This window comes from Equus asinus, chromosome 4, assembly GCF_041296235.1.
Source record: "Equus asinus isolate D_3611 breed Donkey chromosome 4, EquAss-T2T_v2, whole genome shotgun sequence".
Classification (NCBI taxonomy): domain Eukaryota; kingdom Metazoa; phylum Chordata; class Mammalia; order Perissodactyla; family Equidae; genus Equus; species Equus asinus.
The window spans coordinates 36,034,203-36,058,927 of NC_091793.1; the positions used below are offsets into that span (position 1 = coordinate 36,034,203).

Here is a 24,725-nt window from a genome sequence, read left to right on the forward strand (position 1 = left end):
GAAGCTGCTCAAAAAGTGAAGGTTTGGCAGTCATGTCAAAAGACGCTAAAAGAGGATTCTTTACAACTAAAGAATAAATGATAATTAAATGGTTCACAAGACTCAGAAGACAGGGTGTATTCAGCAGAACAGAATAAAGTGATTTTAAATGGGAAAAACTACAGGCTTCTATGAGGAAGCCTCTTAATTTTCAAAAATGCATTATAAAAAGAATAGAAGATATATTCTATTTACTAATAGACATAATTTCCAGGTAGCTTTGCCTCTAACTCAATGGATTTTCTAAGTCTCTCAAGTTTGCACGGTAATGTACGTCCCAACTTAAAGAAATCAGTGGAACAAAGATGCTTTATTAGTAGTACCACTTAATGACTACTTAACCAGCCCATCTTTGTCCAAAAGATCTCAAAATCTCTGATCACTCCCTTTCAAAATATTTTTTTAAAAATCACAGGGGCTGGCCCCATGGCTGAATGGTTAGGTTTGCTCGCTCCACTTCAGCAGCCCAGGGTTTGGCTGGTTCGAATGCTGGGCACAGATATGACACTGCTCATCAAGCCATGCTGAGGCGGCATCCCACATGCCACAACTAGAAGGACCCACAACTAAAAATATACAACTATGTACTGGGGGGCTTTGGGAAGAAAAAGGAAAAATAAAATCTTTAAAAAAAAAAATCATGCTATTTGCACATTCATAAAATAAATTTATAGAGATGTTTATTAAATCAGTCGCTGATCAGAGAGCAAATAAGATAAAAACAAAACCAAAAACATTTTATCATTCATACTTAATTATATTAGATGTCTAAGGTGTTTCATCTTTAGAATGTACATTTATATACAATACAATCTCTGCATTGGACAACTTTTGCCACAAAGAGAGAAAACATATATAAATAATTAAAGTTTTGCCAAACCAAGAATTATTCTTCAGTTTTCTGTCATTTATTCCACAGATACTGAGTGGGATACAACAATAAACAAAACATTAAAAAAAAATACCTGCTTTCGTGGAGCTTACTTTCTAGTGGAGAAAGAAACCCAACAGGATGTGTTTCATGAACAAACTCTATGTTGACTGATTTGATCAAAAGCTTATTTGATAACATCAAAACTATATAGTATGGATTTTCATATTTATAGAAATCATTTCTGAATAACACAGCACTTTATATTGAAGGACCTCCACTTAGCCTGCAGCTAAAACTAATTAAATGCTTACCATTTATTTTGCAAGATATCATTTAATCATCAGACCAATTTTATATGATTATTATTATTCCCATTTTCCAGAAGAAGAAACCAACACTTGACTAATTTGTCCAAGAGCACATAGTGGCAGAAACAGAATTCTTAACTACTAACCAACTAGTCACATTATTCATTCGACAACCATTTACTGAGGGCCTCTAGTGAAGAGGAACGAGGGTAAGCTCTGGAGATATATGATCCCTGCCCTCACCTCGCTTACATTTTAGCAGAGGAGACCAAAAATAAATAAGCAAACAAACAAACACACAAATCAGATTAAGTGCAAGGAGAAAACAAACAAGGGGAAGTTAAAAAGAAAAGGATGGTCAAAGAAGACCTCTCTGAGGAAGGAGGCCACATTTGCTCAGGATAAGCAAAGAACTAGCTATGAACAAAATGAAGGAAGAACGAACATTCCAGGAAATGGAACTGGCAAAGCTCTCAGCAGGAATAACCTCAGCACCGAACCAAGAACTGAAAGGAGGTCAGTGTAGTAAGAACAAGGTCAGTGAGGGCAAGTATGCCCCTTCTCTGTCCCCAGGGTCTCATCTCATTACCAGAGATCAAATCACACTGCACCTCATAGGCAGGGGAACCATAATTTATTGTCCAAACCGGATCATTTTTGACAGTGAAAGGGAGCTCTATTAATAATAAGCCAAGACAATAACCAGAACGGTCAAAAGCAGACTGGGACATACAGCCATCCCACTTATAGGCCTTGGTAAGTAGTTTGATTTTCATTCTTGATGCAATGGAAATCATTTAGAGTTTTAAGCAGGGGAGTGACATGATCTAATACTATTTTAAGAAAATCACTTTTCATACTTAAAAGAAAAAAAAATCATATAAGGAACATATTGGAGGGAGGCAAGAATGGAAATAGGAAGCCCAGCTAAGAAGCTGGTACAGGTGTCTGAGTAAGAGATGATATTCTGGACTAGGCTGGTGGCAGTAAAGCAGAAAGAGAATCAGCAGTTTTGCTGATGGTTTAGTTGGAGAGTGAGTGAGAGGGAGAAATGAACAAATGCTTGCTTTCTGGCTTTGGCAGCTAGGATGGCACTACCATTCTGAAAAGGGAAAGGCTGTCTTTTAGGAATCTCCTTTCTTGTTGGACTCAATAGGGTACTGACTTAGAGATAATGTGCATATTGGACCCTTTTTCAAATCTAGGTCAAAGTCCAGGAGCTCAGGGTAGATACTGCAGAGCATATAACACACAAAACATTAATTGTAAAGTCTTGCCAGTGCCTTTGCAGGGCCAATTTTTTCACACAAACATCAGACAAGAATCAAAGCCCTTGGGGCCAGCCCCATGGCCGAGTGGTTAAGTTCGCACGCTCCGCTTCAGCGATCCAGGGTTTTGCTGGTCCAGATCCTGGATGCAGACATGGCAGCACTCATCCCCACATGCCACAACTGGAAGGACCCACAACTAGAATATACAACTATGTACTGGGAGGATTTGGGGAGAAAGAGCAGAAAAAAAAGAGAGAAAAAGATTGGCAAAGTTGTTACCTCGGGTGCCAATCTTTAGGAAAAAAAAAGAATCAGAGCCCTCAAACAAGTACACTGGCTCTTAGAAACTTAAGTATATTTTAAAATGTGTAAAATATACCCAAGTCTACTTCCTCTCAATGTAATAATAGCTTAAATGATAAAATTCATTAATTTAGATTTTAAATTTTTTCCATAAGCTATTTCACCTAGTTCAGCAAATCCTAAACAAAGAAGTACGAGTGAACTACAGTGATATAGAAAGTGTCTAGTGAGCTACAGTAATACATTAAAATTTTAAAAACATAGCCACCATATTGGACAGTGCAGATATTGAACATTTCTGTCATCAAAGAAAAAATCTATTAATGCTATTCTCGAGTCTCTATTAATGGGAAATCATGTATAACTGAAACAATAACTTCTCCCAAGCCACTTGGATACCTGGTTGATTTCCAAAAATACCACTGGATTATCTAAAGACTATTATTTAGATATTTTAAAGCAGTCATATTCTATCATATAACACAGAAGTTAATTCATTTAGATGAAATCAGACAGCAGCAGCGCTCAGGATTAAAACTATCCACATGCTACGTTTGTTGGGGTACTTTTGGTAGATGAATAAATATGAACCTTAATAGCATGGTGGGGGTGTTGGAATGCAACAAGAGATTCTTTTGGCTTCACACCCTGGTGACAAGCCCCTCCTAGTAACGGCTCACAACCTGGTTAATGCCTCTTGTTAAGACACCCTTTAAAGCTGGGCTCTGCTGAGTTAACATTTGCACATACCAGACAGGACGTTAACATGAGGTTTGACAGATGACCCACTCTCACTCTTATATTAAAGGCTTAAGAGGTTTTGAAAATGTACAAGTCAAGGTGGGTTATGGATGACTCACTCTGTTCAATGCTAGCTAGGAAGAGCCCTAGGCCATCTGTCAGATATCAGATCTGAGATGATATGGGAAATATTTTGGTCTGATTGTCCATTCTTATAGTGCTTATAATTTGTTCCAAAAATACACAGGTAAGAACAGGACATATATTTTTAAATAACTAAGTAAAGTTTTTAATTGCTTCCCTACCTACTAGAATCAGAACTTCCTTCACTATAATGAAATTTTAGTACAGGAAAAAAAGGCATTTGAAAAAAAGTAAAAAGTCAACTGGTAATAGTAGGATGAATGCTTCCCATTCACTGATGCTCTACAAGGAAAGATGAAGACGACAGTAATGGAAAGGTAACTTGACAACCTACTGTATACTGTGGGCAAGACAAGGCTCTTTCACATACTTTATTCCATTGATTCCTCACAACTTGAGAGATGGGTATCTTCATCCCATGTTACAAATGAGGAAAGCTAAACCCAAAAGATTAAACTATTTTCAAAATTCACATGGCTGGTAGGATACAGAATCTACTAAGCCAAGGCTTCTCGGAGGATGGTCCACAAATGGTTATTGGTTTGCGAAGATTTATTAGTCAGGAAGTGAGAATAATGGATCAGAAACTTTTATATCAATTTGACATGGCCATGAATTTTTATTGTATTTTACAAAAGTTTTGGTGCACCACAAACTAGAAATTTAATAATCCAGTCCCTCACCACAACAGTGTGAGAAGCCCTACCCTAGACTGTAAGCACTATGAGGGCAGGAACTTGGTGATGTTCATGGTAGAATCCTTGACACGTGTCCCACACAACATTTACTGAAAAAGTACACTGAAACTCAAACTGTATAGCATTTTTTGCCTCCATGAGCTTACCAATTAACTTGCAGATGCTTAAAATTTCCTTGGAGAGACCCTATTTCTATTTAAACATGTCTACCAAAAAATATGTCAAACAGGTACAATTTGCTCATCCTAGAGCTATGTTCTGAGTTTCCCAGAAAAGAGCAATTCAGCTTTTTCTTTTCCCCCTACAATTGCTTATACAATAGAGAGGATCAGGGCATAGCGGCAAATGTACATGGAGTTTATCTTGAAAAGTCATTTATCAAGCTTCTTGCTATTTATTTGCCAATGACAAAATGTCTGAAACTCAACAAATTTTTGGGGGAGACCAAATATTGCTATAATTTTTTTAATGAATTATGAAAGAGAACTTACCAATATAGTCAAGAGTTATATGAGAGACTATTCATGGGAAAATAATTTCTCAAAACAAATTAGCAATGTTAAGAAACTTTTTTGAAAATGTTTCTAAAGCTAGAGACTTTTCATACAGGAATTAGGCCTCCCTGTGCCCACTGGACTAAGAATAAAGAACAATGGGATCATTTGGTGAATATGAAATATCCTTAAGGGTAACCTGTTTTCTATGTTCATATATATCTATTAAAAGGAAAGCTATCTATTAAAAGGAAAAGTAGAGACATAAATGGGTATTTATGTCATAAACCTACCACTTCTCAACAATTAAGTTTAAGATGATGCTAATAATTACCATCTAAGTAAATTTTTACTTCAATTTCTTTTCTCATTGTTTCCTCTACTTTAACCTTCTCTTTTCTTAAGTCTTAATATCTTGCCAAAATATAATTGGAATAAAGTAACACTAAAAGCACTTTAATTGCCAATGCGTAATGAAACTTGTGAAAACTTGCAGGTACAAAGGAGTGCATGAGAAAAATGAATACGCAGTCAGACACATGTCATAATTGTTTCCCAACAGGTTCATTCAAGTTGACAAGCATAAAAACTGAAAATAGAACTTTTAAAAAGTTAATTGTAAAATGTCTATTTTAAGTGTCTTCTGGCAGCTTGTTCAGATAGAAGAACGGTTTTGAACACTGATCATGACATTCTTTATACACTGTTAGTAGAAAATTCTACTGACAGGAGACATCTGCAAATGCCAAAGAAGAAACATCATTTTAAAACTTCTTTATTATGAAGATAGAAAGTTTGCAGACTTTGGAGATACAGATATAAAGGCTCTGTTGTTCAGAAATCATCCGGGTATTCTACACACACAAGAGATACGTACATTTCAGAAAACTTCTATATTCACATCTATGTGTGAATTAAAAATATAACAATGTATTAGAAAGTGCATATACGTATATCTATGTTAACTTAAGTACATTTAAGTTAATTATGCTGAAAACTTTTTGACATGTGGAAAGAAGCAAAAGAGGATAGTTTTAGACTTTAAGAAAATATTAGCAGATACTTACAATATGCAAAAGTTTTAACACATCCACAAACCTGTAAAAAACAGCAATGAAAGAAATGTTTTAAATGAGCCAAGGAGGAGACAAATAGTCTTTCAAATTATAAACTAGATACCTACACTTTCTCTGAGCTCATGATCTCTTCGGCAATATGATGGACTTTACTTTTCATTCCAATATCTTCATCCTGTGATAAGAGTGCATTAAGAAAGCATGAACTCATAAAAGGATAATGAAGACCAGCTTTGAGCTAGTCACACATACATTCAAGCTCTGATACTTATAAGTTTCCGAATAGACCACATTTGGTACTGCATAACGTCTCAAATGGCAAACATGGAGAATTAGATGAGGTTATTAAAGCATGACACAGGTGGAGCGGAGAGCAAACTGTAGTCCTCACCATCATCAGTGCTGGATTGATGCACTGCCCTGAGGAGCTCCAGAGCCTTGATGGAGCACACGATCAACGGTTCAAAACTGAAAAGTCACATTCTGCAGGAGAAATGACCCCTACAGATGAACATGAGTTCTTGGGGCACCCACAAGTAACTTGAGACTAGTGAATGTCCAACAGGAACATATAAGAGAACTCACCCTAAGTGAAGCCGCTCTACATCAGACAACTTAGGCGCCGTCTGAAGAGGACTCTTGTTCACAGTCTAGACCAAACACATGCCACAGGCTCTCTCAATTTCCTTAAAATCCCTTTTAGAAATATGCTCTTATAGTCAAGGTAGTTTGATTCTAAAGAGCTGATATGAAGTTCTTTTAATAGGTACTGCTTTGTGTGAAAATTAAATGCCCTAGCAGGGACAAAAAATATACACATTTGCAGGGGGGAAGGGAAAGGGTGACTAGGAATGAAGTCACAAGATTTAGATTGCTGTAGTTGTTGTTTTCATTTAAATACTGATAGAGCTGGCTTTGAATCCAGGGCACTGGGGAAAAGGAGAAGAGTTCCTTTCCATTTCTATTCTGGTGAAAGATCTGAATACTACAGTTCCACAGGACAGGGCAACAGAGAGTAACCAAGGAACAAGCAATTACAACATTTTGGATATTACACCTAAGGTGAAAATAATGACTGCTGCCATTAAAAGGATAATGTGCTGAATGGGCCAGGCCTGGTAGGTAGTGGTTAAGCCCAGCATGTTCCTGTTAAGTGGCCCAGGTTTGGTTCCGGGGCATGGACATACACCGCTTTGTTAGTGGCCTACATACTAAAAAACAGAGGAATACTGGCACAGATGTTAGTTCAGAGCGAATCTTCCTCAGCAAAAAAAAAAAAAAGAAAGAAAGAAAGAAAGAAAGGATAATATGCTGAAATGTCAGATCTGGTTTTAGAATGAAGCTTCTTTCCATTCGGACTGGCACTGGCAATACCAGGACCCAGTTAATTTGTGCCGCACAGGGTGCAGTTGGACAAGGCAATGTCACAATAAGAAGTGACCAAGACAGTCCAGTAGTCAGTCACTAATGAAATAATACAGAAAAGAAATAATGGTAGTGACTTCTGTCCGAAGTAGTCTTCTTTTCTAAATTGAAATCCTGCATCCTCCTAGCAGGTCTGCTTATCTGAGCATCACTGTGATGGGTCAAAGGGCTACCATATTTCTTAATTTGGAAAAAAACAGTTTTTACCTGCTTCTAGAATTTCAGTGTCAAAATCAAGGTATAAAAACAGATGTCATTTAACACTGAATGAAGCTCTTCCAAAAATTACATTTTAATAATTTTTTTACAGTATGTCTACTTATGTTTTGTACATATATTAAAAACCTTTTATTCACTTAATTGGTGATGTAAAAGTGAGTAAACTGGGAGACAATTCCTTAAGGTTTCATAGCACATTAAAATTTAGATATTTTGATTACAATAATTTTTTTAGAAAACAGTATTCATTTATTGAGCTCAGCCTTGTTTTTTTTTTTTTGTGAGGAAGATTACCCCTGAGCTAACTGTTGCCAATCCTCCTCTTTTTGCTGAGGAAGACTGGCCCTGAGCTAACATCCGTGCCCATCTTCCTCTACTTCATATGTGGGACGCCTACCACAGCATGGCATGCCAAGCGGTGCCATGTCCGCACCCGGGATCCAAACCCGCGAACTCCAGGCTGCTGACGCGGAACATGCACACTTAACTGCTGTGCCACCAGGCCAGCCCAGATTACAATAATTTCTGTTCTCACAAGTCATCAGAGAAATATAGTAAATATACAGGAGAATTTTATTTTTAGATTTATTTTTTACTATATTCAGAACCATTGGATCATGAATAGGAGCTGGAGTCAAGGGACTGAATGAGATCAAACACAGGGAAGATGTACATATATAAGACCTGGACCAAGAGCAGAGTCCCAAAGACAACCCACTTAAAACAGGGATTTGCCAGGATCCAAAGGCTGGTAATCAGCAGAGTTGGGAGGGGAACCCAGATTTCCAAATGTCTAACCTAGAAACTCTTCTATTATATCCCAAATCTCTCTTCAGTATCTGCTGGTAATCAGGACATATCCTTACAAACATCCACTGCTAAACATACACCCAAATACATCTCCCCTCCCCTCAAGATTCAACAAATCCAAACATTCTGCAATGTTTGGTCTAATTCTTCTATGAAACAAATTATTATATATAATATTGAAGTTCCCCTCCTCTTCCAGGAGTAAACACAAATTTTGCAGTTTGTGTGCATTTGTCCCTTCCATGTTTTCATATTTTACTACAGAAGAATTTACATACAATACCAAGAAATCTTATCCCATCAGAATATAGATATTGTTACACAAAAAAATTCAAAGCAGGTTATGAAAGCAAAAACTATTCAAAGTAGGCTATGAAACCAACTAATTATGAAAGTAATCTTTAAAGAGCAATCAATTAATTCAGAGTGCATAACAACTAAGAGTGTCCAAGCTAATTAGCCTAGAATATTTTGCCTTGCTACTTGACCTTAGCTCCCAAACTCTATCTTTAAAGGGACAATCAGATAGATGAATTTGAGTTCTACCCCTATTACTATTCATCTCTTCTAAGGCAGTTGTTGAGTGATTGTTAGATTGCTAGAATGACTGAACAGGTTAGATAAGTTTTGTTCAGCTGACAAGATGGAGCATAAAATACTCACTTCCATGTACTCACCTTTTAAACCACACACAGCCAACCTTCCTTAACCACAATCTGATCTTGCAGACCATGTGTTAGTCGTGCACTAATAACCAAGACTGTGTACACGTTCACGCACACACATACACACAGTTGGACAACTGTTATTTTGAAAAACATTGTAGCAAATCAATGCTTTTCTAACCATTAAATAGGTTTTCCTATGTCATCTGTAGCTAGAAAACAATATTTGTAAAACACAGTATATCTTTTTAAAATTAGAAATTCAGAAGAAATGCATTAAGAGTAAGAAACAGAAACCTGGGGCTGGCCTGGTGGCGCAGCAGTTAAGTTCACACATTTCGCTTCTCAGCGGCGCGGGGTTCGCCGGTTCGGATCCTGGGTGCGGACATGGCACAGCTTGGCAAAAAGCCACGCTGTGGCAGGCATCCCACATATAAAGTAGAGGAAGATGTGCATGGATGTTAGCTCAGCGCCAATCTTCCTCAGCAAAAAAGAGGAGGATTGGCAGTAGTTAGCTCAGGGCTAAGCTTCCTCAAAAAAAAAAGAAAAGAAAGAAACAGAAACCTAAAGCATTGAAAGAACAGAGGCCTTGACTCGCCATGCTCCATTTTCAGGTGACATGAGGTCTCTTAAAGGTCAAGAGGTGGTCTCAGCAGTAGCTGTAAAGAAACCCAGGGCACTGCAGCTGCTGCAGCACTTGATTAGCAGAACCACCTACAATGTATACCAGCTTTACACAAAAACTTCAAGTAGGTGTACTTTTTGGCATTTACCTTTTACTTCTTTTCCTCTTTTGAGCACTCTCCCTCTTTTAAGTCTCTACTCTTTTTTTTCCCCCCTCTTCAGGACCTTGCTCTGCCAGGGCCCGGGTTACAGACAATTCTGCAGAGTGATTCCATAACAAATATGTTATTCCTAGACAGACATCATGCTTCCATTACAGCAGAGAACAAAACACTTCAACTTGTAAGAACAACTATGGTGGGTCTGACATTCCTCATCTGTAAAATGAGTGTTGGACTTTCAACTTTAAAACCCTAGGATTTAAACATTAAATATCTCAGATCTTAGGTGTGGTGCAGCAAGTCAATGAGACAGAGGATGGCAGCCATTCACAGAGGCAGCACTGGGGTTGGCAACTATGAAGCATTTGTCTCTTTTCTAGAAACTGAGACTGTAAACTTTGGGAAATGGTGGGTACTGGTATAAAGCCAGACATGTGGCTCAATGGGAAAAAACTGAGAATCAGAAGTAAACCCTTAAATTTATGGTCAATGGATTTTTAACAAAGTTGTCAAGGTAACTCAATGGGAGAAAAGATAGTTTTTTTAAAGAAATGGTTGAAAATTGCTGGAATAACTGGATATCCACAAGCAAAAAGATGAATTTATATTCTACCTGACATCATAGACAAAAATTAAATAAAAATTTATCATAGACTTAAATGGAAGAACTAAAACTCTAAAGCTTCTAGAAGAAAATCTTCATGACCATGCTTTAGGCTAACAGTTTTTAGATACAACACCAAAAGCATGATCCATACAAGAAAAAATATCAATAAACTGAACTTCATAAATTTAAAACTTTTATGCTTCAAAAGACACCATAAAGAAAAGCCACAGGAGGGGATAAATATTTGCAAATCATGACTCTGATCCAGAATACATAAAGAATTCTTATAATTCAATAAAACAGTTAAAAATGGATAAAAGATGTGAATAGACATTTCACTAAAGAAGATATAAGAATGGCCAATAAGTATATGAAAAGATGCTCAACATAATTAGTCATTAGGGAAATGCAAGTTAAAACCATAATGAGATACCACTCCATACTCACAGAATGGTGATAACCAAAAATCAGAAAATAGCAAGTGCTGGTGAGCATAAAGAGGAACTGGAACCTTTACATATCGCTGGTGGGAATGGGAGCCCTTATTTATGCATTGTGATTTGGAGTTTTAGAGGGCTCCTAATATCACCAATAGCAGAATTTGTATTTTGTATCCTCCTAGCTATTCTGAGACCATTTCCAAGAGGAAGGAGTCAGTACCATCTTTACTCCATTATTTTAAAATCTGTAGTAACTGACTATCCATCACATGATAGCAAGGTGAGTAGGAGAAAACAGGTCCACTGTCAGCTGATTCACTGCTCTAACAGCGAAGTCTGAAAACATTACTGATCATCAGAACCACCAGGCACTTCAAATTTCAGATTCAGGTAACTGTCTTGGAAATTCTGATTCTGTAGGTCTGAGATTGTCCATAAAAGCAGGTATTAGAAGAGGGAATTAAAGATAAATAAGAAATTGCCCCAGCCTTCTAGAAGTGAATAAGGGGAACAAACCAAACACACAAATAATTATATACAAGGACAACTACAAAACACGCTAACATCTTGAAGGGGAGAAAGATCATAATTGGGCAGCAGTGTGTAAAAGGAAAAGGTTCACCAGGAATAAAACACTTGATGACCTTCAGTCACTCTTTGATATACTCATCAAAGCCAGAAACCTGGACTCCTTTTTTTCCTCCACCTTCTATGATCACAACTCAGTCATCAAGTCTTGACTTGTGAATTCAATTTGTCCTTCTGAATTTTTTTGTAAAGCTTAATTAATCCTTTCCTCCCCTTATTTCTTGCCTACACTACACTACAGTAACCTAAGTGGTTTCCTGGCTCTAGATTTACTCCACTGCAATCCATTCTCTATACTCCCACCAGAGTAATAGCTCTAAAATGCAAATCTAATCATGTTAGTTCTCAGGTTAGCAGCTCCCTATCACCTATGGGTAACAAAGACCAAACTTTCCTTTGCCATGGATATAGGACACTCCACTATCCGTCTAGTTATCTTCCCTAGTCTCATACCTACTCCTCCACACTGTATACTCTCTACTCCACCCAAATTGGAACCTCCTGACAACTCCAAGTGTGCTCTGCCCTTACACGTCTGTCCCTTTGCTACGCCCTTCCTTCTGTTTTGATTCTACCCTCATCACCTCCCTCTCTCCCCAAAGATTTCTGCCTGCCATATTCCAACTCATCCTTCAAGACGGCACTCGAAGGTTTTCTCCTTTATAAAGGCTGCTTTGACATTCTCTCCCCACCACTCCCAAAGAACAATTCTCTTATTCACGTAGTATTTATAGGACTTAACCCAGCAGATTGCATTTATTTGCTGACACGTCTGAATTCCCTCTAGGCTATGATCTTATTTACTGTTATATCCTCTTGCACATAACACAGTGCCTGGGCCACTGTGCAATTAACATGCATGAATAAGCAACTGTGTACAAGGGTGGCTGCCACCTTCTCAGTATCTAAGCCCAGAGCACATTGCTTTTGAATTATGTGCTGAGTAACATGAGAATGTAAACTGAAATGAACTAAAAGCTCATTATAGATATTTTATCACATAAAAAAGTAGGAGGTTGGACTAGATGATTAAAGTCTTCTGCAATTCTAAAATTCAAGGAGTCTATGTATTCTTTTGTCTATTTTACCTTTAACACTAGGAAAACCCTGGAGCTAAAGGGGGATAGTAACTATTAGAAAATGATTCAATGGACTACAATCATTTTTAAAGTAGAAAGAAAGTCAAAGATAACTAAAAAACAAACGAAAAATCTCTATGTTATCTCCATCGTGTAAGAACAATAAGTGATTCTAACCCAAGTCAAACGATGGAAAAATTCACGCCACTGTCAAACTCAAGAGAGAGGCCACATTTGGCATCTCAACTTTTCAGCTAATGAAAGTCCTCACTTAAATTACATCACATTTCAAAGCACACTGCCTGTTAAATAACTGCATCTCCCAAAAGTACACTGCCGTGGAAGCTGGAACATGAGCCACAAACGACATTACTTTGTCAAGGTCATAAAATAAGTCAAATTCCCAAACAGAACCTCTGATCTGAAATCCAGTTTTACATTTGGATCTCTTGATAATAGCCCAGCTTTGAAAATTCTTAACTGTGTTCTCCTCTTTTTATATTTTCTCACTACAAGCAAAGTTCTGTGAAATTTATCCATTATTTTTTAATAGAATTCTTAAAAGGCCTCTGCTATGCTACTCAAGAGTTTCACTAGAAAGAAAAAACTTAACCAGATCTGCCTGAGAAACATCTCTTTACCATTAAAGTATCCCCCCAAAATGAAGCGACACCATGAGTAATCTCTAGGACAAAGTTCTCTCAGGTTTTCACCCCTTGCTTCATGAGGGTATATATCATACGAGCTGTTTTACAAAGAAAATTTGTGAAAGAAAGAGACAAGGAAGTCAATATGCAGGAAAGGTGAACAGTGCTGAATACTCTAACCATAATGAATCGATTTCATTTTTCAATCATTTATTAAGCACTGAAAGGAAAGACCAAAAAAACATAAAACTAAAAACTTAGAAAAGGAGAAAGAGATTAGCAAGGCTAGTCCTCCCCAACCCAAACATTATTCAGCTTCTGTGGCTTGTACCAAGTTATTAATAGAGACAGATTTTGGTTAAAAATCCCAAATCAAGGGGTTCCAAGGCAAGTTACTTAACCTATAAAAACTCCTTTTCGTCATGTGAAGAGAAGAAAAACAGTATATATGTCAAACCTCTATCTTATTATGTTTTTAAAGATTGAGTGTCATAACACATCCACAGCACATACACAAGCACAGGCACACAGGAGTGGAGCAGTGTCCAATTTCTTCCCCCTCACAGTAGGTCTTCCATCTTTACACAAGTAACTTTTAAAACATTTTTGCCTTTCCTTCACAAAGTTAAAACAAGGGCACAGTGGCACATTTCCTTTCTTCTGTCCTCCTACTGAGTCTGGTACTTTCACGAGCAATAGTTACTGGCACCCAGACACATATCAGTGATGTGTCCCTTATATGTCTACGCAATATGGCACCTGTTATGGGTTGAATTATGTTCCCCCCAAAAATATGTTGAAGTCCTAACGCCCAGGACCTCAGAATGTGACCTTATTGGAAATAGGGTCATTGTAGATATAATTAGTAAGTTAAGATGAAGTCATATTGGAGTAGGATGGGCCCTTAATCTAATATGATTGGTGTCTTCACAAGAAGAGAAGAGATCCAGATATGTGAAGGGAAAATGCCACGTGACGATGGGGGCAGAGAGCGAAGTGCTGTAGCTACAAGCCAAGGAATGTGAAGGATTGCCGGCAAACCACCAGAAACTCGGAGGAGGCAAGGAAAGATTCTCCTCCACAGGTTTCAGAGGGAGCTGGCCTTCCGGCACCTTAATTTCAAGCTTCTGGCCTCCACAACTGTGAAACAATAATCTCCTGTTGTTTTAAGCCATTCAGTTCATGGTTCTCTGTAACAGCAGCCCTAGAAAACTAATATAACCGATCACAAACACAATCAAAGAAGTATATTACATGTGTTTAGTGTACAAAAACTTTCTTGACTTTCCAAGTGGTTTTGCGACTGTTATTCTTTAAGCCTTAGAATAACTCATTTAATACTATTGTCCTATTCTATAGACTGAGAAATTGAGGGTCAAAAAAATTATAAAAGAAGCTCTCTTCCTATGCTTCTACTCCAAAGAAGTTTTCTTTTGCAATCTGCTATCGCCTTCTTTACCTGGGCTGCTAACAGCCAAATGTGTGGCCCATCCTTGGCTGACGTAATGGGATTATATGATATGCATTACTGTGTACTAATCGTACACTTAGCGCTATTGTCTTCCTTTTAGCGAGATTTCTTATTTTCTTAAACAACTTTATTGAGATGTAATTCACATTCCATAAAATGTAATTTTACCCCTTTAAAGTATACAATTCAACGGTTTCTTAATATATTCAGGGTTGTGCAACTATCAGTACCATCTAACTTTAGAACATTTTCATCCCCCTAAAAAGAAACTCCACGTTAGCAGTCACTCCCCATCCTACTTTCTCCCCAGCCCCTGGCAACCTCTAACCTACTCTCTGTCTGTATGGATGTATCTATTCTAGACAATTCATATAAATAGAAGTATACAACATATCTTTTCTGACTGACTTCTTTCACTTGCCTAATGTTTTCAAGATTCATCTATGTTTCAACATGTTCATCCATGTTTTAGCATTTTTTTTTTACTAGTGAGTAATATTGCATTGTATGGATAAACTACATCTTGTTTATTCATCAGTTCATGAATCCATTTATCAGTTGATGAAAATTCGAGTTCTTTCCACTTTTTGGCTATTATGAATAATGTGGCTAAAAGCATTCCTATGTAAGTTTTTGTATGGATGTATGTTTTCATTTCCTATGGGTATATACCAAGAAGTGGAACTGCTGGATTACATGGTAACTCTATATTTAACCTCTTGAGAAAATGCCAGATTGTTTTGCAAAGCGGCTACACCATTTTACATTCTCACCAGCAGTGTGTAAGTGTTCCAATTTCTCCACATCCTCACCAACACTTGTTAATGTCTGTCTTTTTTATTTTATAATCATCCTAGTAGGTATGAAATGATAGCTAACTGAGGTTTTGCTTTGCATCTCCTCGATGGCTAATGATGTTGAGCATTTTTTCATGGCCATTTGTATATCTTATTGGCCATCTGTATATCTTCTTTCGAGAAATGTTTATTCAGATCCTTAGCCCATTTTTTAATTGGGTTATTCATTTTTTACTGTTGAATTGTAAGAGTTCTTTACATATTCTGGATACAAGACCTTTATCAGAGATACGAGATAATATTTTCTCCTATTCTGTGGGTTGTTTTTTCATTTTCTTGATGGTAGCACTGTGTGCAGCACAAAAGTTTTTAATTTTGATGAAGTCCAATTTATTTTTATCTAAGAAGCCTTTGTCTAACCTAAAGTCATTAAGAGTTACTTATATTTTCCTCTAAGAATTTTACAGTTTCAGCTCTCACATTTAAGTTCATGATCCATTTGGAGTTCATTTTTGTATATGGTGAAAGGAAGGGATCTAACATGATTCTATTTCATGTGGATAACCAGTAATTCCAGCAGTATTTATTAACACTTTGACTTCTTTAACTATATATTTTGACATTTCTTATTACATAAAATTTTTTCTTTTGGGTACCTGAAGTCCATTGTGAATGGGAGTCATGTAAATAAGCTAATTGACTTTAAAAATTATTTGACCACCTCGAGGGTATTACGTTAAGTGAAATAAGCCAGACAGAGAAAGATGAACTCTATATGACTCCACTCATAGGTGGAAGTTAACATATTGACAAGGAGAACTGATCGGTGGTTACCAGGGAAAAGGGGGGGTGGGGGGAGGGCACAAAGGGGGAAGTGGTGTACCCACAACATGAATAACAATAACGTACAACTGAAATCTCACAAGGTTGTAATCTACCATAATATTAATAATAAAAAAAAAAATCTGTTTAAGGGCTAAAAAAAAAAAAATTATTTGACCAAAGTCATGTGCTGGTAATTGGCAGAGCTGGGATTAAACCATGGGTCTTAGGATGTCAAATGACATATTTTTCCATTAGAACACAATACAGCCCTTCATATACACGTTTCAGATTGATTAATCCAAAGATAAGAAATGGCAAACTTGAAACAATATATATTTATTTGGTAAGGTTATATAAAGTTTGACTTGAGATGCTTAAGATTTTGCTTGCTTCTTTTCACATAAGCCAATAGTAATAGCTAAAATCTACTGAGCACTCACTTTGACAGGTACTGTTTTAAATAGTGTATAATCATTTAATCATCACAACAATCCTAGAAAATCAGGAAAAATGTCCACCCTGCTCCCTCCTCTTTTTACATATGAGGAAACTAAGGCACAGAGAAGTTAAGTAAATTGCTCATAATCACAGAGCTGGTAAGTGGTGAGAACCCAGGCAATCTGGCTCCAAAGACTGTTCTTCTTAACCATTATGAAAGCCAATTACTCAAGAGAAAAGTAAGGCTATGTTTAGACGGACTAACAACTGCCTAGACAGGGAGAAGTAGTCTATTTTATTATTGCTACTGAGGTCTCAGATGAATAGAGAGCAAACTCATCAGAGTGGCTGAGAATTCTAAAGGAAGCACATTATGAATACACTGGCATCAGGTACAAAAACATTAAACGTCCAGAATTAACTGAAGAGATCTCATTTTAAAAACAGATAAAGATTTAACAGATATTGCAATGTGGCACAACTAAAGACAAAAAAACCAATAATATAAATACCGGAAGGGAAAGGAAAGGCAGGCACAAATGCAGAGGAAGGAACCCTGGAAGCTCCAATGACCACAAAACGAATGAGTCAACCAGGCAGCATTATGACAGGATGTGTTGGAAAGATGCATAACACGAAAAGGTTAGAGACTAATCCTTCCCTTATGCCACGTTCAGTGAGATTCCAAGGAGAGTGTGGAAACCAATTCTGGTCACTATACTTCAAGAAGTATGGGGAGAAATTGCAGAGGGTCTCAGCAAGATAAACAAATAGACCATAACGAAAGAAAACAGTATTTGTTAGGAAAAGAAAGAAGTTTTGTTGATCAAAGAGAGTAAAGCTTGATTTAATCATGGCCCTTTGAGAGGAAGACCATTTCAAGGCTCTTTCCCATACTCTGCAAGCTTTGGCTCCTGCCAATAATTTAGGTCTCAGTCAAATATCATTTTCTAAAGGCTTTAATCCTAAGTAGTCTCCAATTTCTAGCACACACTGTTTTAAACACTTTACCGTATGTAGTACTCTGAAGTTCTTACTGCTTGTGCATTTACGGTCCCTCTTGCTCCATTAGGATGTAAGCTCTTCAAGAGCAGGGACTTTGAGGACAGTTTCATGTCTACTACATACCAACAGTACCTGGAACTTAGTGGGTATTCCATAAATATTTGTAGAATCTATTTCTGTGAAGAAGCAACAAGGAAAATGAACTTTCACATTAGAGCAAGACAGATACCAATAAAACACAGGAGGAATTACTTGACAGTCAAAGTAAAACCCATACACTGCTGAGGCATGCTACGGGTCTTTAAGAAAAACAGTCATTCATCTGACTTAGGAGTCTTAAAACTCACTTGCCTTGGGCTAAATAATTTCTTGTGGTTACTCCCAACACCGTGATTCAATACTTTACAGCACAGAAATGAAGTCTTGCAAGCAATAAATAATAAACAATCATTAAGTTCTTACCATCTACTGGACAGTATTCTAAGACTTTACAAATCATTTAGTCCTCACAATTCTACGAGACAAGTACTGTTCTTTTCTTCATAAAATAGGGCTCTTTAGCCTAAAGCAGTTAAATAATTTGCCCAAGATTACCCAGATCACAGGTAGTAGAGCTGTGATTTAAATGCAGACAATTACACAACATGTGCAATTCATTTAAGGCTGAAAATGAATTTAAACAAAGGAAAAGCATATTAAACAGGAAGCATAATAGATTGATAAATTATGGCATAGAAGTTAGGTGACACGTATTTTCTCTCTGGCTTGATATGCTTGCTATGTGGATTCTTTCAAATTCCATCTTGCTGTAATATCCCAACACATTCTGGGGATATTGCTGATATCCTAATTTTCTCCCTGTAATTCTATCTTTATTCAAAGAAATATGATTTAAAATGAAATAGATATTCATGTCAATCTAGAGAAACAATATAATGAACCCCCATGGACCTGTGACACATCTTAATCATCACTACAAGGACGGTCTTGTTTCATGTAAACTGGAAATATACACATACTGGATTATTTCAAAGCAAACCCTGATACACTATTAACAGCAATCTTTATTCTATCCCTAGAAAGATTCATTGGGTCTGAAATGCATCTACTGCCTTTCTTTCAAGTAGAATTAGTAGCAGTACAGGAAACAATCCTAAGAGGAGTTTCTGTTATCAAAAAGAAAACCAGAGTTGGGGGAGGGCGAAAAGTGTAAAGGGGCACATATGTGCGGCAGTGGATGGAAACCAGACTATTGGTGGTGAACACAATGTAGACTATACGGAAACTAAGATAAAATAAGGTATACCAGAAATTTACACAATGATATAAACCAATGCAACCTCAATAAAATAATTTTAAAAAACCGAAAGCAATGGACATTACCAAAAATAATTCTCAAAAATTACTAAGTAATCTCTAAGTGATATGTGCTTGGAAATATGAAAACATCTTAGGCATCATATTATAGCATGAATTATATTTAAATTAGAAAAACGTTTTATAAGTTTTAAGAAAACTAAGGATTTTGTGCCTATCATGTTGATAAATGTTACTTCCAAGTGTCGTCACAGGCAACAAACCAAAAGTAGAAACAATTAAATATCAAAATATACCTGTTTATCTTCCAGGAGGTCAGGCTCCCCTTTACTAGAACCAGAGCTGACATCATCTTCGTCAGAGCTGTTGATGACTTCCTCCTCATCCGAAGGAAGGTCACTAAGCCCAAGATCCAGATCATTGTGTCCCTCCTGGGATGCTCCAGAACTGCTTTAATAGAAAGTCTCGCATTAGTCACCTTTAATAACAAGGAATACTACCAAAACAAACAAGCAGAATCAATCATCTTATTCATGTGATGTAAGTAGGTTACACCTAAGGGATTTAGAGGGATGGAAATAGCCAGATCAACCAAACTTCCCCTTTCTTTTCCCCATCTCAGTTGTCAAAAACCCAAATTCATTTGGGGTTTAAAATGGATCATCTTAAAAAACACGTATTTTCATGATAGGAAGGTGGGTTAGAAGTAAGTTTCCCAGCTGCCCCCATCCTATGCTTCCAAGTATCCTTACTTTAGAACATCAGGTCTCTACTAGAACAAACCAAGAAATCTCACAGGACTCAGGCTGGGTTATTACAAAAGGGCACTGGCTACACAGGAACATTACAAGAGGTGGGTTTCAGTGTTTTGTTTTGTTTTTTAAATGGCAACTCACAAATCTACGAGAATTGGAAGGTAATGATGGTGATCACAATCAACAATAAATGTGCTTTTGTGAATATGTGTGCACCTTCCTGGTTATTATCAATTGCCTTTCATGTAACCACCTCATAAAACATGAGAAGGAACGAGGATGTCACAAATTCTCAGGCTTGCTCCAGACCTACTGAATCAGAAACTCTAGGGGTGCAGGGCCCCTAGGAGATATATGCTAAGATTTGAAAACCACAGGTCATGTACCAACCCCTCCTCACCAGCCTGACGTCATCAACATTTCCTACTTTGTTTGATCAAGACAGATCTTTTGAATCTAAAAGCCACTGTTGCAATCCATTCTGTGGGGGGAATTCCATAGAAAAGTTCCCCAAGAAGAAGACAGAAAAGAATTCTTTCTAGCTCTGATTGTAAAGACTCAGAACAAATTGCCTGGAGCAACTGCCTTCCTGTCTGTAGTCTACGAGAATGTCTGTAAAATAGAAGAGTCAGTAAAAGAGCCACAGAAAATCATCAGGGGAAACAGGCAGAATGGACAGCTGCAATTCACTCTAGAAGGCTCCTGTAGCAGGTCATGGGCAGGTCACTCAACTGCCAAGGCTCCTACAAGTTATGAGAATTTCTAACTGGAATCTTAAAAGCCACAGATAAATTTTCTGCCAGTTCCTGATTATACATTGCAGGATACAGACTTGCCTCAGATGCCATTTCTTGAGCCCAAGTGTTACACAATCCAATTGGATGGAGGCAGAATGCCAAAAGGAACACTTCCCTCTGCCAAAGACGGGGTTTCCTATTACTCAGTGCTGGGGCGCCTCAGCGAATCACAGCACAGCCTCAAGGAGCTGGGTGCACACCTTATCACAGCTCCCCATGACACGGAGGAGACTCACTCCCGAGTGTGGGGTGGGGAGCGAAGGGCGGAAGCTTTCCAGTCAGATCATTAGCAAGATTCACTGTCTCTGGGTTGCAGGGATATGGGCCCAACCCAGCTGGGTAATTAGCTGATTGAGATTAGTGAGAGTAAATGAGGGTTAACAGGATGTACAGACTGCAGGATCCATCCATACATAGAGAAGAAAACATACATTCACTTGTTTTTTATCTTAATTCTTTACCTCTTTACATCCCCTAAAACCCTGTTACTCAAACATACTCAGTCAGCTTCAGCATCACCAAAGAGCTTCTTAGAAATACAAAACCTGAGGCCCCACCCAACCTACAAATCTGGTTGTAACAAAATCCCAGGAATTTGCTTTTTTGGATTGCACCATCTGTGCGCTCTTTTGGACTCCACAGTATGAAAATTTCAAATCATCAGTGATAGGGCTGCGGCACCTGTGAGGAAATTAGGTTTATTTTGTCTAGAGAGAGAGCTGAAAGGTGTTTCTTGGTCCAGCATTTGGAAAGCCATTATTAAGAAGACAGAAACCAGCAGTTGCCACATCCGTTAGGGATATAAATGTTTACAAAGGTAACATTTAAGAACAAGGGGAAAAAAAGTTTTAAATATTAAAACTAGATGGATCAAAATATACTGCCATAAAATGGGAGATTTTAGTTCTGAAAATTACTTTCCTACAGGAAACTTCCCTGACCACTCCCTCCCCATCCCAAATTACATTACTTGACTCTTCTGAATCCTTTATGATCACACTGGATTGTACTTGGTGGTATATTTGTTTCTCTCATTAAAATGTAAACTAAGGACAAGGAAATTGTCTTTTTTCAGTTGAATCTCCAGCATACTGCTTGACACACAATTTGCTGTTAGTTCCAGCAAGTCGATTCCATCTTCTAGCGCCCTTGCGTACAGCAGAGCTGAACCCTGCTCAGTCTTTTTGCACCATCCTCTCACCTTTCAGCACTGTATCAGACAATGCTTCACTGCTGTTCACAGGGTTTTCATGGCCAACTTTTTTGGAAATGAGTGGGCAGGTCCTTCTTCCTACTCTGTTTTAGCCTGGAAGCTCTGCTGAAACCTGCCCACCATGGGTGATCCTACCGGTATTTGAAATATTGGTGGCATAGCTTTCAGCATCATACCAACATGCAGCTGCCAAAGTATGACAACTGACAGACAGGTCGTGTGGTTTCTTGACTGAGAAACGAACCCAGGGCCATGTCAGGGAGAGTGCCAAATCTTAACCACTAGACCACCATGATGCATAACAGGCCCTCAATAAATTTTTAGAGAATAAACAAAAACAATAATTAGTATTATTAAATTCAATTTCAGAAGTTCAGGCAGTATTCATGGTAGTGGTGATCACAAAGAAATGTTTGGGAGGAATACTGAGAAGAGTGCATGGTTTAGAGGAGAAGGGCATCCAGCACATCACAATCAATGGTGTGGAAATGGGAATGTTTGTATTCAGAAAACAAAAAGAACATTTTAGCTGCAGCAGGAGTTTCCTCTAAGTAACTAATGGAAAACAAACTTGGAGAATACAACAGGTGCCAGGCTGTCAAAAGGCATGAAAAACAACTAAATAGTTTATACTCATCTTATAGGCCTTTAGCAAGGAGACTCAAATCTCCCAGCAGACCTCAAAGGTTTACTTAATAGACCTCCAAGCTGGATGTCATCACCATACTTCTTTCTTGCTGGTGGCAACAGGGAAGAGAATAGCACCTTTTCCATCAATCGAACTCTGTAAGCACAGCCCCCGCCCCACCCCCCACCCCCACCTAACCAGGGAAAAGGACACCCCTGTTTATTAGCACCAGTGAAATCCCCTTAATGATCTCAAAGCTTAAATCGAAGGTAAAGGAACTCTCCACACACCTGGATGGGAACTCCTGAACTAGAGACCATTTATGATTTCTGAAGCCTAGGAGACAGGAAAGCAAGCAGAGCAGAGTGGGGGATTTTTAGGAGGATTAATCTTGTAACTCAATGCCAATGAACTAACTGGGGGTAGAATGCGCGGGTGGGCACAGTGGCAGTAGAAGATCTAGGAGGTAATTTCAATAGCCCACGGGGCCTGATCCATGGTGGCTACAGCAGGAATTCAGAGGAATGACCGGACACAAGAGGAAGAAAAATCATCAGGGCGACGGTAAAGAGGTGCGGGCAAAACTCGAGTCCTCCTTCAAGGTTTCATGAACAGTCACCAGCAAATGAAGGTGACATCAGCTGAAGCTGAAATATGCTAACAAGGGATCTGATTTTAAAGGAAAGACAATGGGTTTAGCAGCAAAATCAGGAAAGAAAGCATCTAGTACCACATTTACATGTTCATCTCTACATGATTAAACAGAGAAAAACTGTTGATTAATCTATTTTCCCACATAATCATTAACAGCTTTCAAATCTATCTAGATAATTTCTGATAATGAAATACGGATTCCTTACCCATGTTAGTCATAGTGTTTGGGGCTCTTCTATTCTTTATATTTCCTTCCCACCGTCAGGAAGATAACATCCTAACGCTGTCTGCTTTGCGGGTTAAAGGAACAGGACATAGTGTCTCCTCTACACTTTCCTGCCTGGTCATTTCAGTTGATAATGGAAAGACAAGGACAGTAAGCCACAACAACCAGCAGAGAGTCAACACTGGGCTCTACCTCCGCAGGCCTTCCTTTCCAAGTCAGATTTGCTTCTGGTTGGAGTCTTGTTCCTAGAAAATAAGTTTTTTTCAAGTATGCTGGAATAAAGAGAGAAAAAAAGTAAAGCCAGAAGTAAATTCCTACTAATTAGGCAAATGTTCCTTCAATTACACCTGTCAAGGATCTATACATTTGAAGTGATGATTATTTAACACCATCACTTAAAAAAGAAAAACCCAGGGCCAGCCCCGTGGCTGAGTGGTTAAGTTTGCACTCTCCGCTTTGACAGCACAAGGTTTCACCAGTTTGGATCCTGGCTGCAGACCCAGCACCACTCATCAAGCCATGCTGTGGCAGCAGAACTAGAAGGATCCACAACTAGAATATACACAACTATGTACCGGGGGGCTTTGGAGAGAAAGAAAAAAACAAAAAAGATGGGCAACAGATGTTAGCTCAAGGCCAATCTTTAAAAAAAACCAACTGTATTTTTTTTGTTTATGTTACTTTCTGTATATGGACAGTACATCCTCTACTGGAAGTACATCAAATTTCTCTTTCAGGTAAAATGTCACATCAAGGATGATTTCCCTTTTAGAAGGAATTGTCTTTTAAAAAAATATTTATTTAATCCATTTCCCCTAAGAGTTTTCAGGAACGTAAGACCTGCACAATGCCAAGCTAGGCAACACCACCAAAACACGCTTGTGAATCTCCATTAAACTAAAAATTCCAGCAAGGGGAGGGGAGAGGACAAAGAGAGCAGAGAAAGAAAGAGGAGAAGCAGAGTGAACTGAAGAATGCTTTTAAAGCACTGAATCTGTTCTCTGTTGTTGACAAATTCAGCTATCTTTTTCTTCTCTTGCTTGTGATTTTATTCTGAGCCCCTTAAACAAAGAATGTTCCATGTCATTCCTCCCAAACGTGAAGAAAGAAGTTCATTCCAAAACCCTCACCTTCAGAAGCTTCCTTCTCATTTTTAACTCACAACTTGTAAATATGAACTTCTGTGATCTTTCCCTTCCTCTTCTTTCTACTCCTGGACCAAACTGAACAGAACCTGCTCATCCTCAGGATGTTGTTATAATTCTTTTGCAAACACTGTCTCATTATGACTTGGTGATTATGTGTTTCCTTTGGCTGCTTTCGTATTTATCACAGAATGAGTGGGAAAAACTACTATTAAGAACTTGAAGGATGAACATCACATGG

General features: G+C 38.0%; 1 protein-coding gene across 2 annotated transcripts in view; it reads right to left on the minus strand.

Moving 5' to 3' along the window:
- Positions 1-24,725, minus strand: part of FGD6 (FYVE, RhoGEF and PH domain containing 6) — a 106,624-nt gene that overhangs the window by 49,537 nt on the left and 32,362 nt on the right. The window contains exons 3-5 of one of the 2 annotated variants that reach the window (XM_014841223.3): positions 19,363-19,513; positions 6,056-6,123; positions 5,940-5,970 (exon numbers count right to left, since the gene is read on the minus strand). In XM_014841223.3, the coding sequence (XP_014696709.3) occupies positions 5,940-5,970; positions 6,056-6,123; positions 19,363-19,513 (250 nt within the window). Of the gene's footprint in view, positions 1-5,939; positions 5,971-6,055; positions 6,124-19,362; positions 19,517-24,725 lie in introns of both variants that reach the window. The other variant, XM_014841224.3, reaches the window with a different exon arrangement.